The 18,824-nt window shown below is 34.6% G+C and overlaps 1 protein-coding gene across 7 annotated transcripts in view; it reads left to right on the top strand.

Moving 5' to 3' along the window:
- DMD (dystrophin) overlaps window positions 1-18,824 on the top strand; it is a 1,195,780-nt gene that overhangs the window by 831,441 nt on the left and 345,515 nt on the right. For all 7 annotated transcript variants that reach the window (XM_014954058.1, XM_014954055.1, XM_014954053.1 and 4 more), the window contains one exon: window positions 623-858. In XM_014954058.1, coding sequence (XP_014809544.1) covers window positions 623-858 — 236 coding nt within the window. The remainder of the gene's footprint in view (window positions 1-622; window positions 859-18,824) is intronic.

Here is an 18,824-nt window from a genome sequence, read left to right as displayed (position 1 = left end):
CACAAATATCCAAATAACAGCACATAGTATTTTCAAGTTATGAGGAGAAAAAATCAAGAATTGGCCAGGCTTGTGTGTAAATTCCCATATTGGTCACAGAGCCTATGGGAAACACCTGGTAGTAACAGTGAGAAGATTGTTGGTGTGACAAATTCACAGCTACAGAGTGACTGGAGACCATGGAAGAAACTTGCTTCTAGACACATGATCATGCTGTGATACCCTGGATATTGCAACCAACTTTTTTCAGTCTTCCTCTAGCCTTGACAGAGCCGACCACACTACTAGGTTTTGGAAGGTGACTCCTGTATAGTTCTACTTCAGTGACCTTGAGTGATGGGTTCTTATTACACTGTGATCTTTGCCAGTGTTCTTATGCCTTTTAAGGATAAAATTTGAATATGCTGAGAATGCTGAATGCTAAGCATACACTATAATAGAAATACTGTAGAAAAATGAATTAATATATTCTTTTAGTTTTAGCTTTCATATTTCCAGTAGACATAACATCAGGGAATGAGCTTATTTCTGTGTTACCTTTTCTACTGCATAAATTCTGTTACTGAAATAAACATTTATCCTAGTTCATTTATTCAGTAATTTTAGCATTTTTTTCTTTCAGTAACTTCTGGTGAAACTGTTGCTGTGGATACACAAACCAGGGTAACCAAGGAAACCACCACCTTCAAACCAGAAATGCCATCTTCTGTGCTTTTGGAGGTTCCGGCCTTGGCTGACTTCAATAAGGCATGGGCAGAACTCACTGACTGGCTTTCTCGACTGGATCGAGAGATAAAATCTCAGAGAGTGATAGTAGGTGACCTTGATGATATCAACGACATGATCATCAAACAAAAGGTATGAGAAATGCTGATTTTTCAAGTTGAAAGCCTCGTGATCTTTATTCTGCATTAAATCATTTAGCAAGGAACTCAGGAGAGATGATAGGCTGCAATACATGCAGTTGTTACTTAAGCTTCTTTATCCCATGAACACAATTATTATATTAAATGTTGAGATAATTAGGGAAAAAAAAAGAACATTTAATAATTTCTCTGATATTTAAGGCAGATCTCTTTATCTTTCTATTGCTGGTGCTGATTGCATTGTAAGAGTATGCAAGACAATGGTTGAAATATAAACCTCATGAGAAAGAAGGAATTGCATAGTAAGCTCCATGTTGCCACGTAGAAAGATATCCTGTGTCATAGCTTTTCTTACGTTGCTTCTCTAATAACTTTGAGAGGCTTATATCCTGCTGCTGTTGGGTTATGAAAAGCTCCTCAGTTGTCTTAAAGAAAAGAACAGCTCATTAACGCAAGTGTTGTGTCAAGAAAACAGCATCAGTGTTACTTATCTTTGAACACGCACAAGAATATGGAAATATATGTGCAAAGAAAAAAAAAAGGCTAAACTTTAGCTACTCGGTAGCAATAAAAGTAATTTGGTATTATACGGCTTAAAAGTAATTACCTGCCTTTTAGATTTAACATTGCTCAATATAAAAGATTTGGTTTGCCTGTGAAAAACTTTTTGGTGTTAGATTTCCATTCAGTTCAGTTCTAAACTGATTTTAAGACTCTCTATTATAAGATTCTCTTTTGCTTCCTTCTTCTAATAAAAAAAATCGAATTTATTATAGGGAGGATATTGACATTCTTTCTCTTTGCTTAAATTACAAAAAGAGGGAGAAACAATGGACACATTTTGCCTAGTATCTGTAGTAAGCAGTTTTATAAGAACATCTGTATTAAAATATGTCTTAGAGGATTCATTCTGCTTGTTTTTTTACAATTTCTCCTTCCCCTCCCCCCCCGCCCTTGGTGGTTTAAAACCTTCAATTTTTGAGACTTTTGGTGTGCTTTATTTTCAAGATTAGTAAAATATTTATTTCATCTTGATTAATGATGACAATATTTGCTGTGTAGAATTATATAGTGGTTTTTAATATAAAAATATATTTGAAATGGCGTGGTTATATTTTAATACTAAGTGATAGTTACAGTATCACCTATACAGGACATTAGATTAAAATAGTTGTTATGTCATTTAAAAAGGTTGAGGGCCAAAGAAGACTTGTTTATACATTATCTTTTCATCTTTTTCAGAATTGTCTTGTTTTTAAAATTTTATTTTGTCAAACACTTGGTTCAGAATTATATGGTTTTTTAACTTAAGCCTCATTTTAGCATATTATTCTGGCAGGCAAAATCCATAGCTTGCTTCCTTCTGTAGGTCTCTTTTACTTAAATATGAGATCAAATTATTTACTCTTGAGAATTTCAATTGAGGTTACACATGTTTTAAAATTAACTGGTTTATATCTGCATTTCATCTTAACTTTTATCTGGTTAAGCCAACACTATTACAGTCTTCCTCTCACTTATTTTCCTGGCAGGGTAGCCCTGTCTCTTTTTTTGATCCCATGCTGTGCTGGTAACAAAACCAGCAGGAAAACCCTTTTTTGTTGTGCTTACCTCTCTAATTGGCTGTGCAACAGAATGTGACATTTAATATATTCTCTGATGAAATGGAAGAATCAGTGTCTAAATATAGACTGCAGATCTGTTAACTGGCTCTCTCTTCTCTAATAATCATTTTATTATCACTTAATACATGGAAAAGAATGTAATGAAATTTTGATTCTGCTTCTGAATTTGTCACTGGATTATTAGGTGAGTTTAGCAGACATAATTTTCAAAACGGAATAAGAATTTTAGGTTTCTCAATAAACCCTCCTGTTCTCTAATGCGTAGAGTGTCTGCAGCAGTATGTGAGCTGATGGGGTTGGACATGTAGGTACTTGACTGTCATGAAAAGTCAGACCAGATATGATCTGAGTTGGAAATCCAAAAGTAGTGTTTACCTCCCCAAATCTGTTTATTCTGTAAAAGATCATAGTCATACCTCTCCTGGGGTTGTGATTTAAAAGTCATTGAAAGTCACAGTATTGCATTGTGCTCTATTTGGAGAGTTTGTTGGACCTCTACAGGGATCTTGGTAAGCTTTAACACCAGTTCTGTCTTAGTAGTTTGACTTTTCTTTTGTTAATCCGTTTTTCAACTTCAGGTGTAAAATTGCCATCTTAACACAGCCGACTACTTCCCTTACAAAAAGTCATCATTTTAAAGACACACTCTCTGTGAAAGATGTTTTATTATAATGCATCTCTAGTTGCTCACCCAGAATTTAGGGCACTTGAAACTGCTAATCCCATTGTTGTGCTACCAAGCTCTTACTGTTTTGGCATTTTGTTTCCTTTTCATATTTCTTTCAAAACAAAGAACCACATTTCTAATAATAAATTGAAATGTCAAAGCAAAGAAATCCCATATCCTAGCAACATATGTAACAGGACATTTTCCAAATCACCCGGGTAAGCATAAATGACCTTAAGTTGTTCTTTCTTTCACTGCAGCATGTAATGTTAAAGTTAGGTCTCTGAGGGCATTTTGGTTAAGTTCATATCAATTTTATTGTGTCACAAGATCAGAGCCACAAACTCTGCCATATTTTTCTTCCATAAATGTTTGAGAGATCATTAGCCCTGACTCGAACTTTGCGTGGATGTGATCACAGCGAATTGGTACTCTTGTGTGAATAGCACGTACAAAGGTTAATTATGGAACAAAACAAAACAAAAACAAAACAAAAAAAGAGCCTTGTTTTAGTGGAAGCTTCCCTTTAATGAAAGAAACAATACAACTTAAGTTCTCAGTGGAGCACAAACTATGTAGTAAAGGGAGCATATTAAAAGAGTAGCATAATGGCTATTCATTTCAAACATCTATAGTTGATCTTTCTGTCAAATGAGTGGTATATGTTTCTTTCAAGCAAATGCATTGCATATTTTAGTCATCTAAAGTCATAGTGATTGTATATATCTTGTTAAATTCTGTGTAATTAAACTAAAAGACACTAAAAAGTACATAGTAAGAAATTCAGCATTAGCATTAGTGTGATCCATGTTTTCATTAGAGGAAAATTATTATATTTTATTCATCTGCTTGAAGACTGACGTTTTGCAGGATTTGATCCTCAAAGAAATACACGTAAGGCAGGCTGACAAGAGACTCATATGTTGTTTCTTTAGACAACTTTCATCTGCAAATAAAGTTCATGGGAAATACTGAGAATATATAATATGCCAAGATGTAAGTAGCTGAGGGACATGACAGAATACAGTTTACGCTGTTGATTCATTTCACTGTCCTTACTTCAAAGAAATCAAGATGTTTTGTACTTGAAGGTCAGGTGGGGATTCTTCAAAAAAGAGAAAATTGTGGACAGAGAAACATGATGATAAACTACATTTTGCTATATTATGGAATAATGGAAACCTCTTCTTAAGATGCCAACAAACCTTTACTCACAAACTTACTCAGAAATCCTGCTTTGGCGTCATTGTATTTTGAGGAAGGTTTGCAGCAGGAACAGATTTCTACTAAAAAGCAGTGAACCATGGGGGCTGAGCAAAGCTTGTAGATAATTAACAATGCCATTTAAAGGTATCAAATACTATAATCTCCTTAAATTTTAATTCTTGCCCATGGATTTTGCCAAGGTATGCTGTCCATCTAAAAGTTTCGTAACATATGTCATTGAAACCATGGCTTTCAGTTGTACTGGATTAAAATACATTTTATTTCATAAAAAGTATTATAGTAGTAAGTAATATTACTAATGAATTTGACTACAAACAATTTGCAGTGCCTACTTTTACTCATTGGTTCTAACAGTATAGGTTGAGTCAGCACTGTTAGGTGCAGTGAAGGAGATTAATCTGAAAAAATTATTTATATAAAAAGAAGCCTACAGCCAAGCTGGTTACTGAGAGTTTTAGCAAAGAAGAGAAAAAGATAGTTTCAGGCAATGGTTTGTGTCATCCTAAAGTAGCCATCCAAAAACATTCAGATAATTTATTTCTACTCAATTAATTTCTCACTATTCAAAAAGTAGGTTTGATCTTCTGTCACTTAGGGAAGTAAACAAAATTAGAACGAAGAGATTGTTTTCACTATTAGTTACTTAATTGATTTTTCAATAGATGAGGATCTTGTGCAGCTGCTGATAGTAAAATAACTGTTAAGGAAAAAATATTGGTTTATAAACTCTGCAGACTTCAGATAAAAGAGTGGGCTTAACTGACATTCCCCTTGTTTGAGGATTTTTTACCTATCCTTTCCCATGGTTACGTACCATGCAATTTAGTATACACCCGTATAATTTTACATGCATCTTTGTATGCAACTTTACAACTAATATTCTGATAGATGGAAGAATGGCAAGCTTTCTGTCCAAACTGTTTTCCAACATAAAAAGATAGTTTTCCAAAATCATATCCTGTTCTTACAGAGGCCACTGTAATTGCCCAATTAAAATTTGTAGTTCTGTATTAAGCAGTATGAAGCAGTGTACTCTAAATATACCCAGGTTGAATGAAAACTTGTAGTTTCAGCCAGACATTTGTGTCTACACTTTATATCAGAAGTGTAAGCCATAGGTAAGGTGAAGTCCACAACCTTTTGGACAGGTATTTCAGGTTCTACAGATAGTGAATGAATTTCATATTAGTGACATACCTATGTAAAGACCCAGTATACTGTTGAAGAACATCATAGAAAATTTTACACTTATAGTTTACTTTTTCCAGTTAAGTATTCTGATCTGCTTAAAGGAAGGAGTTTGCTAGTCTACAATCCAAGTATGGTGCCAGTAAGTTGAGAGCTGACATTCACACTTTCAGAATCAATCTTCAGGAGCATATTTGCCCCATCCCTATCTCTTTCCTGTCATGCTGCTCTGATGGTTGTTTTCAAAGCTTCTCTAGGATCTTTTATTTCCATAGGAACACAGAGCTGCAGACATTTCCAGGGGCACTATTGGACCAGGATCAACTGCCTCCCAGAGCAGGGCTGGAGCTAAAACTGATTCTGCAGCATGTTGGAGGATTCATTGGCATTTTTGTGCACCTCCTCTGATAGCAGAACCCTATACATGACTTTATGTTTTAAATGGTATGCAAAACCTTCTTTACCTCTATGAATTTCACTGTAGGATATATTCACTCAGGAGACTACTTTTTTTTTATTTTTCATTCTATGTATATTTCAGTGTTATTGTTATTCTACTTAACATGGGATATCTATCAGAATTCTTATTTTATACCGTGTCATGCTGTTAGACTTTTAAAATTAATTCTAATTTGTGAGAAGTACTGGAAGGCTGGTTTCAGTTTTTGAAGTGATTAAAAACCTAATAAATGAACAGATTTCTAAATATATTGGAAAAATTTAGAACTACAGGGTTTTTATGCTGAAAGTTTTCAGGTTTTTATAGAATAGAGAAAAATGGAAAAATGTCTGTGAGGCTTTAATCTTATTCTTACAGTGTAGAAAATGCACCAGAATGCTCTAGAGGGCCTGGAAATCTGAGTCTTTAAAGAGAAAGGGGAGGAAAAAAAGAAAAAAAAAAAAAGATTAATCTGAAAATTAGACCTCAAGGGATTTAGAATATGTGTCAGGAGACTCTTTTTTTAATACTTTATTGCACATAAAGACAGCTGATATTTTAAAATAGCTTGGCCAGCTCATTACAGTGTGTTAGAGAGTATATTTGTTTTCTGTAACAATAAAAAAGCTGTCTAAACACTGTCTTTGGGAGAGTGATTAACAGCCATTTCCTTATTTCTCTATGATGGTAATCACTAGGAGTGCATAAAAATTTTACCTCTAAGGATCTGATTCTAAACTCATAGCAGTAAAGGAAATACTTTAATCATTTTTCAATTAGTTTTCATTCAGGCTGTAAATCATTATACAAAGAAAAAATACTTAATACTACAGTTGTTCCTAAAGATAACTTTCTTCTGTTTAATTTTATTGGCCAATTGTGAAATAATTTCTTTTTTTTTCTATATTTTTTTCCACAATTCCTGCTAAATAAACTTCCAGAAATAGATAAATTATCATGATTACTGCAACTGACATCCTGTTAGGTTCAGCAAGGAAAGGACAAGAGTGTAGAAACTCATTTTAATTTGCATTTATATGTTGAATATTCACTAGTGTTGCATTTATCAATAGCACATATATTTTTCTCTGTTTTTAAAACTGACCTAACATAAATAGATATAAATGACCTATTCTATCAACACTGGACTTCACCTGTCTTAATCTTTTATCCAAAACAACCTTTCGTTGTGTGTTTTTGCATTCCACTAGTATGTGCAACTCAGAGAGCTGCTGCATTGGGCCCTCTACAAACATACTATGGGTGTGAAAAGTTATGTGCTGTCCACAGTGTAGATCACGTGGAAATCCTGCTGTACTAGAGAGTATAAAAATTGCTAAAACCTTCATGAGTTCTGTGTGTGCCCAGGCAGCAAAATAAGCACACTTTAAAGGAAGGAAATATGGCTTTACGCCACCTTTGCACCCCTCACACCTCAGATGTGATATGCTTTAAAAGTTGGAGCAGTCCTGATGACATTTTAACAAATTATTTTGTTATAAGCAGCAGTGAGGATCTGTTAGGACAGTTATGCAAGTTTTGGGGGGCTGTATTTTTGTATCCAAATTAATCTAAATTGTTAGCAGTAGTAACAAAAAAAGCTAAGAGTGGCTTTGTTTTTATTCAGAAATTGTGGGAAATATAAAAGCAGCTTGTTTCTAAATAATGATACAATGTATAAAATTCTAATCTAGTTGTAATCATAAAATGCAAATTAAAACTAGGGGGAACAATTGTATATTTGCTCATTTTATGTGTGAGGAGATGGAGGTCTTCTTAGAGAAATAACTTTTTCTCTGTAAGAAAATAAAAGCATCAAATCCCAGCAGAGCTTCCTAATGAAGCTGATCTTGAAACACAGTTCTTTTATGTGGAAAAGAAAATGATCACAGAATTTTAACTAAAAAATCTACCATCTTGAAATGTGCCCTATTGCCAAGGGTACTCTGATACTTCTATAAACACTACTTAATAATAATATACATCCAGGTATTTGCTAGCAGTTGGACAATTCCCTCTTGAGACAGAACAGCCAGCAGTGTCATTATCATCCTTTTTCATGAAGGAATTGTTGAAAAAATGCTATTAGCTGCGTCAAATAACTAGTGTCTGATGACTTAGCTCTATTGCAGAAAGCTAAATTCTTGGAATTCCTTTTTATCTTTTTCCAGTGGAATGCTATAATAATTTTTTGCACTTAGAGAAGCCCTTGTGGAGAGTTCTCTGTTGATATACATGGATATATTGTGTTATAACACTGTTGTGAAGTAATCAAAACTACTCAAATAAGTAGTTGACTCAAATGTAAGCAGGAGGCAGACATCTATCTCACTATAGCTCCTGCAAAATATTTCAATTTTATATTATGTAGAGCTGCTTAAAAGTGAAGGGTAAAATTAATAAAAACACCATAAGAGGCATAAAAGCATATTTGTTTTCAGGGGCATATGGTTCTTGATTTTTTTTCTCCATTCCCTAACCATTATACACATTTATTTCTTCATGTGACTCACCACTAGGCGTGCATTGTCACTACATTTAAGATGAATAAATAGTAAATTCCTATGGTTCTGAGAAGGGAGAGAAGTAATGGGAGAGAGAATTGCATGTCCTGGGAAGCTGGTATTATGGGGCATTGAGGAGAGAGGGACACAGTGCTCTGAATTTGCCTGATCTTCACTTGCTTGCTCCACTTTCTTCACCTTTGTGCAACATGGCCAGTTTGTTTTCTTCTCATTGGAGTCCTCCTGGCCCATCTCTTCTTCAATATATTCTCCTTTTGTTTCTACTAAACTGAATTTTACATGCAGATGATGATGAAAAAACATCTGATTTTGCCTAACACCTCTAAAAGCTGATGTCCTTTGTTAATGATGAACAAGATGTTGAAGAAACACTAGATTCTAGGGTTTTTAGATTCTGTTTTTCTTTCATTACTCAGGGAGTGTGATGGGAAAGGGTTCTATGTTTATTTTTGTTTTGTTTGATATAAAAACAATCCCTTCATTACTGCAAAAATCTCAAACATTCATATTAGCAGACAACAAATTTACAATGTAAATAGAATATTAATATTTCAGGTTACTACTCGTTGCAGTGAAATCCTAGAAAATGGTTGAGGATCCATTGAGCTTGAAATATGAAAGTATTCCCATTAAAAGAAAGAAGTCTATATGTTTTCTTCAAGTAAAGTGTTTTTCTGAATCAATCCAGAGAATTCAGCTCTTCACACAATTAAGTGCTGAAGGAGGACTTAAAAGAAAACTGTTTTTATAGTAAACATGGGCCATTTCACATTACTCAAACCTCTCATCTGTCTCTGTTGCTAGCTGATACAATAAGCGAGGTAACAAATCAATTCCCAGAACTGTATTCTGTTGCTTTTGTGGACCATTGCCCTTATTGAGCTAAAAGATCAATTTAACCCATCACCATGGCACTCCTAACGTTCATGTGTTTTCTGCTTGTATGAAGGATTTTGTGCAGCCAAACGTGGGTTTCATACATAGAGGTTTAGTCACCTCAGCTAGCACCCACTTTTTTTTTCATGCTTCTGATGTTGTCAAATCCTCCAGCTGAATTGTTAAACATGGAATTCACATTGGGATTCACGCAGTTCAAATATTGCAACTCTCTATTTGCTCAAGAAAAATTTCCCTGTTAGCCACAGTTACATGCTGCTCACAGAAGTACAGTTTAAGAAAAGGTAATGCTTATTGGTCTTTTTCTCGAGGGATTATTGCAAAGCCTCCAATCAGAAATAGTTGATAAAAGGTAGGAAAGACCATTCAGGGTGACAAAATTTGAGCTAAACTAATCCACTGAACAAGAAAAATGTGTAATGTTTACTGTTCATTTTTGTGTGCTTAAATAACTAGGCAAGAGCATGGTATAACTATCCCAAATGTGTAGTGCTAATTTTTAATAACTACTCATACTAAGCATTTTGCTAATGTCAAATCTTAAAAAACAGATCATAAATTTGAATAAGTGCTCTTTTATCCAGACTATTACAATGTAATGATAATCTTGGGTAGATTTCCTTAAAAAAAAAATCCATTGAAGTGGAAGTTAGGTAATAGAATCTACACTGGAAATATGATGGAAAACAATAGAAATGAAAGTTGTAATTTTTTAGCATCTCACACATCTGGCCTTGTTGATAACAGGAATTTGAAAATTGCTTAAAGAAGAGAAATTAAGGAATAATTAAAAAAAAAAAAACACACAAAAACTCTAGCCTAACAAAATATCAAAGTAGAACAAGCAAAACATTTAAATATTTGTAACTGATTTCTAAATGTTATTTTTTTCTATAAAAGCATAAATAGTTAAAAAATTATATATAACGTTTGATGGTTTTGTAGCTCTATGTATAGACACTCTGATGTATTGCTGAGGAGATCATAATTGCCTAAAATTTAAGTATTCTAACTTGATTAACAACTTGACCAAGTCTCATCTAACTTATCTCCGAATTCAGTAAAAAGAAACTGTAACATCTGTGGCTTAGTCTGCCTGGTTTCGAAATAGATGTCTACAATAGGTGAGGTGAATTTCTCTCTGAAATGGCTTGTTTCTCTCTATATATGTGCTCGATGACAAGCTCGATAGATACCTACCTACACTTGGTCTGACTCATCACCACCTTTCTGGTGGGGCAGTTTTCTGCTGGAAAATATCTATCTGAAGGAGCGAGCATGTTCCACGGGGAATGCAGTGACTCTGATTGCCTGCAGTCAGATTCCTGCATGTAAACCTGCAAACCAAGCAGGTTTCCTATAATGTGCAACAGCCAGTTCCCACCATTCATTAGCACAAACAAGCCCCTGGATTGCCAGACCAAAGGCAGCAATGTTACTCCTTTGGGACAGTGGGAAACTGCCTGATTTCTCTCTCTCTCATCTACCAGTCTCCTTTGTCACCCCTGAATACAATAGCTCTAACTTTTAGATTAATTTGATTTTCTATTTAAAAAACCCCAAACCTCAAAACAAAACCACAGAAAAATCATCTTCTAATATTAGTATTAGTAAAGTGAAAATCTCTGTTTTCATGTTAAATTGTCTCCTTTTTGTTGTAGTTACAGAATGGTTTGACGCTTTGTTTCGCTGGAAAAAAAAATAAGATCAGCGTTTATTTCTAATTAGAGGCAGGTTTTAATATTTTTGAAAAAATGCTTCTTAGGTAATGCAAAGATCCTGTTTTATTTCACTTTCCTATTCAGAGAAATCTCTGTTATATTTTTTTGACCAAGAAGTAAGAAGGTAAAAGAAAGAAATAATAAACACAAGGTGAATTTAAGTGCTTCTCTGTTTGTGGGGAAGAATATTTTTTGGGCTACTGTGAGTTACCAGAGATGTCTTACTGCGTATGTCACAGAATCATTTATTCAAACAGACAGTTTTGAAGGTGGCGTGGTGTGGGACTATATCTCAGGGTAAATGTCTAACCTTTTGACATATGTTTGACCATATGAATGGGACTGTTTTCCTTTGTGGCATGTTATCACTGTGCCTTAAATTCCTGCTGTGCATCATGATCAGCACTGATAGCATTTTTAACTGTTCTTATAAATCCTTCTACCTCTTCATATGTGGCCCATATGGCATAATATTTCTGTGATGAAAACTGGTATATTTGGCACATTCCTATAATGACATTCAGATGTGGGATTCAGCTCTGACAAAGTGATGTCTTTTGTAAAGAAATAACAGTGCATCAGAACTTGTAAAAATTATTAGCTTGCTTGCTGGTACTGTGGTTTTGGGTGGGGCTTTTTTTCCCCCCAGACCTGTTATTAAAGCACTGATAATGAACAAGACTATAGATGCTAGGGAATCAAATGATGTCTGTGGGTACTAGATGATAACTCTACGAGCTTAGCATCAATGTGCTAATAAAATTAACTGTGTCAGCCATTTGTATTTTGTAAATATTCCCTGACTAATTTAGAGGAAATAAAATTAGGAAATTTAGAATTTACTAAAGAGGATCTCTCATGTAGATCAGTGCAAGTCAGAGGGAAGTGCTTTGGAGGCAGCGGAAGCTGAAATGGGGATAAGCACAGCCAACTGGCCCTTCTGGTCAGTGGCTGTATCATACCATGTTGAGCCTGATGTTATGAACTCCAAAATGCTTACCAATGCTGAACTACTCATTCCAGAGCTATACAGACCTGTAATAACAATACACAACAGATATTGTTGATAGGATTGACTTAGAGATGGAAGGGTTCACAGAAAAAGAATAATGGGGAATTGTGCATTTGAATTATAATACTGATAAGACATATGTGAGTGGAAAAAGTTGCCTATTTGTAAGTGGTTTCAATCAGGACTTAAATCAGAGTTCTCAGTTGGGGAAAAAGTAGATGAAATTGTCTCACAGGTCTTAGGTTATGGTTAAGAGAAGACAGGAAAGATGGATGAAATGTAGGTGGAGAGTGAAGGGTAAGAAGAACAATGTAGTTGTTGAATTGGAAAAGTTTGCAAGACTGTTAGCTTGTTTACTTTAAGACATAATTGTATGAAGGTCCATAGTGATGAAGCGCAATAATTCAGTGAAGGAGAAAGATTTGTAAGATAGAAATGCTCTTGTGTTTACCTAGAATAGTTTATGCAAATTTACTGTCAGTAAATTTCCCTCCCCGCCCCTTCCCTCTCTTCCTGCTAGACTGCAGAAGTTTTTAGGTCAAACATCATTTGCCTTCTGAGAACAATGTCTAACAAATATTTTTCTTTTAAACTATCTAAATATGCTGACATTAAGGAAAATCTTGCATTGAAACTTCCATTCAGTCGTGTTAATTCATTTATATATTAGGTTTTGTTTTTCATAGAATCATGGAATGGTTTGGGTTGGAAGGGACCTTAAAGATCATCTAGTTCCAACCCCCCTGCCATGGGCAGGGACACCTCCCACAAGACCAGGTTGCCCAAAGCCTCATCCAGCCTGGCCTTGAACACCTCCAGGGATGGGGCATCCACAACTTCCCTGGTCAACAATTTTCATTAAGTTACTTTCCAGTATTTCTTGTCAAGGTGAAAATTCATGTATTTTGTTTAATTATGAGTATTTTTATGTGAATTTAATAATTTTGTGTATTTCTAATGATTAGAATTATTTATACATAAACCAGAGTTGTCAGTGGAATCTAAGGAAATTGCACACCTGACTTTTAATTTCCTTGGGTGCTCATTACCCAATTCCTTTGAAATTCTTTCATTAGACAATCTTCAAATAACAAATCTTAATTAAAATAACAGGACAGCGTTCAGAGACCTCCTAGTGTAGAATACAAAGCATATATTTTTCCTTATGAGAAAATTAGGGGTTTTTTTACTGTAGGATTCACAGAAAATGTGTTCTCTTGATTTCATGTTTTACTGTATGCCTGTTTCTGATGTGCATGGGCTATATGATCATTGTTAGGCTTTGCTGTAGGATTGATGTTCAGGGATGCTATTTAACTATATATAGGATAAATGATTCTTCAGCCTGTTTTGAATGATGGGTAAATAGCCATTTAGGTTATCCTTTTCAACATTCTTTCCTTCTACCGCTATTGCATAATGAGACTTTTTTCACTGTAATTATCATTTCCAGCACCAAAAAAACCCCATATAAGTAGCAGATTATTTTTTTTAGTACTATCTCAGAAAGAAAAAGAATGAACAGCAGGACTCATTTTCAGTTCCCTGTAGATCAAAAGGATTGTAATGGATTGTTAAAAATAATGGGAAAACAAGCACATTTTCACAATACTAAACAGAAAATTATGATTTTTTCCTTTTAATGTTTTGCTACTGATCATTCTCCTTGGAGACATTCTGAGTTAATTTAAATCCATTTGTGTATTTATTTTTGTTTCTTTTCCAAACTTATTTGAATTTTCTCTGTGAGGGATGCACTGTGAGGAAGGTGAGACAGCACAGAGGATGCCAGTTCCTGTAAGAGTTATCCATGGTATACTGTTGCTGAGCAGCACCCCGCTGTCTGTCTGCTAGTATTCTGATTGGGAAAAGAAAAAGAAAAAATCTAATTGAGAAGAGATTTATTGAAATAATTCAGGAATAACCGCTAAGCAGCATAAAGGTTAAATGTTAGGAGCTAGTTTTTAGCTCTTATTTTATGGTTTGCACTGAAGTAAAGTAAGCTCAGATAATAAAAGATAGGAATAACTGCACAGTGCTTTCTCAGAGCAATTTCTTTCTATTATAGTTGATAAGAACTTTTTTTTAAAAAAAACCTCTTAAACAAAGCCAAGTGTCCACATTGAAGTGGAAAGCTATTTCTAATGAGAAATTCAGTAAGAAATGTAAGATTTAATGGAAATAGTCACAATTCTGGCCCTTCTAATGCCAATGTTTCAGAAAAGTAACATCACACATAGTTTCTGATATACTACAGTGTACTTTTTAATATTTGTAAATATTCAGTTCTCTCAATTAAATTATTCAATTGGTCTTAAATATCTTTTAAAAATGCAGGCATTTCTGTGTGTCTGTCTGTGTTTCAGTGAGGAAATTTTTCAATACAGTAATCCTTAATGTTAAACTTCTTTTCCTTAGTTTGGTATGGTTTAATGCAAGCAACTTTGTCACTCAAAAATAATGACACAACATTCCCCCCCCCAACTATATTTAAAATGAAGCTCTCCGTGGTAGAAATCTGTTTAAATTTACACTCCTATCCTTGCAGTTATGGAAGAAGGGGAGTAGCATTTTGAAACATATTAGCTAGACTTCCTTTTATAATTCAGAGAAAACTCAATACTTTATTGTTTGTGAAAACATAATTTTTTTAAAAAATGTATTTTAATAAGGAATGGAAGAGGTAAGACCAAAAGAGAAATAAATATGTTATATATCAAGACTGTGTCTACAGCATTTTACGGAACGGGGGGGGGAACGGGGTTTTTTTGGCCTGCTTTTACAGATTGTCTGCTGCTGACCATAATATGTAAAAAAAGGAAAGAAAATGTATTCATTTAGAACATACTTTAAATTTTGCTGGTTTGCATACCCAGTTTCTCTGAAAAAAAGTAGGTTTATAACATCTAACAAATCATAGATTTAATTTTATCACCCAAACACAGACATTATTATTATCCTCCTTGTCCTTTATGCAGTATTCCCATTTACCTTTGATACCTGGCAATTTTGGTCAGCTATATACTATGGAGATTTGCTACATGAGTTTTTGGACACTGTTGATTCTACTGAAAAGAAAGAAAAACCCAATACGTTGTATTTGTTTTGATTATAATTCAGCTGCAAAACAAATTCAGCATATCTCACTGAGCAATGACAAAATCATTTTTAATTCTTGTTCTTAGATGCAAAATTGGGGCAGATCATAACAAAACTGATTGTACGTTTCTTGCTACTGAAATGTTAGACATGTTATCTCAGATTTCCAAACCATTTAACCATTTGGCCATCAAATAGCAGACAGTTATATGTTTTGGCATTAATCTACTTGCAATGGCTACTTTGGAGCACAGTTTCAAAATGACAACAAACATGCACAATTCATTATAATTATGTCCCTTTCTGGAATAAGAACTGCAGAAAGATTTCTTGAACAGAAGTCTTGTGTCTTTGTATCTGTGGGAATTAAAAATGTCCTTTTAAAAATCTGTTTATAAGGTATGATTTCCTAAAGTATTGCATAGGGTTCACAAATTTTTTTTTGAGAGGCAATAAAATGCAAAATCATATGTATGCATAATATGAGGGGAATGCTCAGTGTAAATTCAATCAAGAATGAAATGCTATTACATGCAAACACCTCCTGGGCTTGTGCAGAGGTAATGGACCATAGGAAATAGATAAGTGACAGCCAAGAAGAAGATATGTGACTTTTCTTACAACTTTGTTTAATAAAGCCCTCAACATACATTGTGGATATAATGTGTTGTTTTGTCTCCATCCAAATCATCTTAGTTTTTATTCCATGCATTTTGTAGACTGTAATTTGGTGATAATGGCTTCTTTGCACAGTTCAGGAGTGATGAACAGGAATAACAAGTCAGTTAATAAGAGGATGTGTGTGTATTTTCCAGTACAGAGCTCTTTATTTGAGTGGGTCAGGAATAAAGTCATATTTTGCGTCTATGAAATGTCACTAAGGATGTAGTAAGGAATATTTAGGGATAATAAATGGGAGAAGGCTGTTTTTAAAGCAGGCTGTGTAAGAGTCGAGTGAAAAGACTTACCTATTTTTTTTCAGCCTTTCCTTAATTGTTACAAGCTTATTATTACTTTGAAACATGCTTATGAAATCTCTAATTCTTGAAGGTTGTCTTCTGCATTATCATTAGATTCGGTCACTTTGACCTGTGTCGTAATCTTCCAAGCTTGCTGCCTGAGTGAAGAGGAGATTTGTATTGTGCTGCCTGAGAAGGAGTTAGGATGTGGTCTCTGTTTCCCCCTTGCTCCAGTTGGGAGCAATCTGTTCAGGCACAGAGAAGTTATGCCCTTTTATTCCCTAGAGGGAGATGCAGTTGGATTCTCAGATGAACTGTTCATGTTGCCTCAATCTTGTCATCTTTTTCAGACTTTCTCATTTTAATAGAAAATTGTGATGGCTAAATAATTGGAATATGATGCGGGCACGGAAAGCATTTTAATATGTATCATGTTTACTAATTTATTTTTTTATTCCTTGATTTAGATAAAAAGTCAAGTGTTTGGAGACTCCTCTTAGCAGCAGCTAGAAAAGATGTTATGTATTGGTAACATAAATAATATATTATGCCAACATAGTAACAAATCAAACCCTTTTCCTGTTTACTACTGAAAGAGCATCTATTTATAACACTACAGATTTCCCTATAATTTAGAAAAAGAATGAAACATCTTGCATAGAATTTGGCATGAATTGGGATGAGGACAACATTGCACTTAAATATTTTTCGTCTCATACGACTGTATTTGCCAGAGATCTCTCAAGGTTTTAGGTTGCAGAATTAGTATTTTATAGACCTACAACAAATAAAAGAATAACGAGGTTTATGGATAGGACTAAAATTGAGTCTCATCATACTTGAGAGCATAAGAAATGCCTTACTGGATCAAACTAGTGTTCTGTCTAGCCTGGCAAAGTGTCTCTGGTGGTGACATTAGGACAGGTTGGGCAGGAAGAACATACGAGCCCAGCTGCTCTCTGCAGACTGTTCCCCTCATATTGTCCCCACCCCTAGCATCCACAGCTGTTGGATTTGGGGTACAAGGATACATTACTGCCTCCTCCTTAGAGCACTTATTTTTAAGCCCATTATCCATGAAGGTCTCTAATCCCTCTCTGAAACTGCTGATTCTCTTAGGCCTCACAGCCTCCCGTGGCAGCAAGCTCTAGATACTCATTATCTGCTATGAAAAAAAATTAATTGCTTTTATCTGTTCTAAAACAGTTTCCACTACAAGAGTGCAGCATACTCCTACCCAGTCTTTTCTGTCTTTCAACCAAATACACATCCAGGAGAGAACCTTTCTTTTTATGTAATGTTGCTAAGTTTCTTAAAACTCTTATCTGAGAGACTTTCTAAAAAATATTTTATATATATATATATATGTCCTACCTAGACCAAGTCATTCTTCTCTGCATGCTTGTTGACTTTAAAGAAGTGCAGGACTCTCTTAACAAAAGCTATGGCAGTTCTTTCCAAGCAAATGACACATGTTGTTAATTTTATTCCTCAGAGGGGTTTTACCAACCTCTACTCTATGGGGAAGGCAGGCATACGGACTAGCAGTTGCTAGGATCTGAAAGCCCAGTTTCAAGATAACAATGCTAGAGCATTGATTGAAGGCTCACATTATGGTCACATGTCCTGCCATCACAACGTCTCTGATCTCCTTCTTTGTAGGCAGTTCGTGTTACTCCTTATTGCAGACTCAGCCTATTTTTCGGAACTGGAATATAAATTCTTGGTTAATTATTGAGATTAGGTAATTAATCCAGTCTTGGTTTTAAGTACTTTTTAATATAGAATGGTATCCCAACACCCACATAGCCTTTCTTTGCTGTATACTTTGCATCCATATGTTACACTGCACACCTAACTATCATTCTGCCACCAAACTTCTGAGAAACCTGATACATTAGTTAAACAAAACCAAACTCTTTATATTTTAGAAGCTAGAAGTTTTCACTAGGATTAAAAATAGAGAAAAGGAAGTGCTATGCTGCCATTTTGAAGTGTCGTTCCATAAAAAAAATATTATACTATGAGAAACTGCAATGACAGAGAGGTGAATTTCAATAACAGTAAGCTAACTCAGGACAAGAAATAATTTAGTAAGTGGTGTTCTTATTACAGTCAGTCAGTCTGCAGGTACTGTTTCTCATTCTCTCTTTTTTCTTTTTTCTTCATTGTTATCAAGTAATTAAAATAAAAGTTGAAAGTGTATTAGCTAAAAGAAATGCACATGATCATATTTTTTGCAAACCAACATTTAAAGTTCTGTGAAAAATGATGCTATAAATTCTCTTAGGGCTCTATATTATTCTCCATGCTGCTTTTTGTAGTTATTTTTTTCATAAAGGAATGATAGGTATAATAAATTGGGCTTGAAGGAGATTTTGAAAGGCTGTGCAGTCCAGATTTTTGCTTCAGGCAGGATCAACAAGACTTAAATAATTTCTGACTAACCTGCTCTTTAAATCAAAATTATTTTTTTTTGTAGTTTTGTAGAATTTTTTCCCTACTGCTTTGCAATCCTTGCAATTCAAAAGATGTTTGTCTCCAACCTTAATATCCCCTGCTGCAGTTTAAGCTAACTATGTCACCACAATGGAAATTG

This window comes from Calidris pugnax, unplaced genomic scaffold, assembly GCF_001431845.1.
Source record: "Calidris pugnax isolate Ruff unplaced genomic scaffold, ASM143184v1 scaffold246, whole genome shotgun sequence".
NCBI classification, from domain to species: domain Eukaryota; kingdom Metazoa; phylum Chordata; class Aves; order Charadriiformes; family Scolopacidae; genus Calidris; species Calidris pugnax.
Note: the sequence above shows the minus strand (reverse complement) of the source record. Positions and strands in the feature narration are given on the sequence as shown.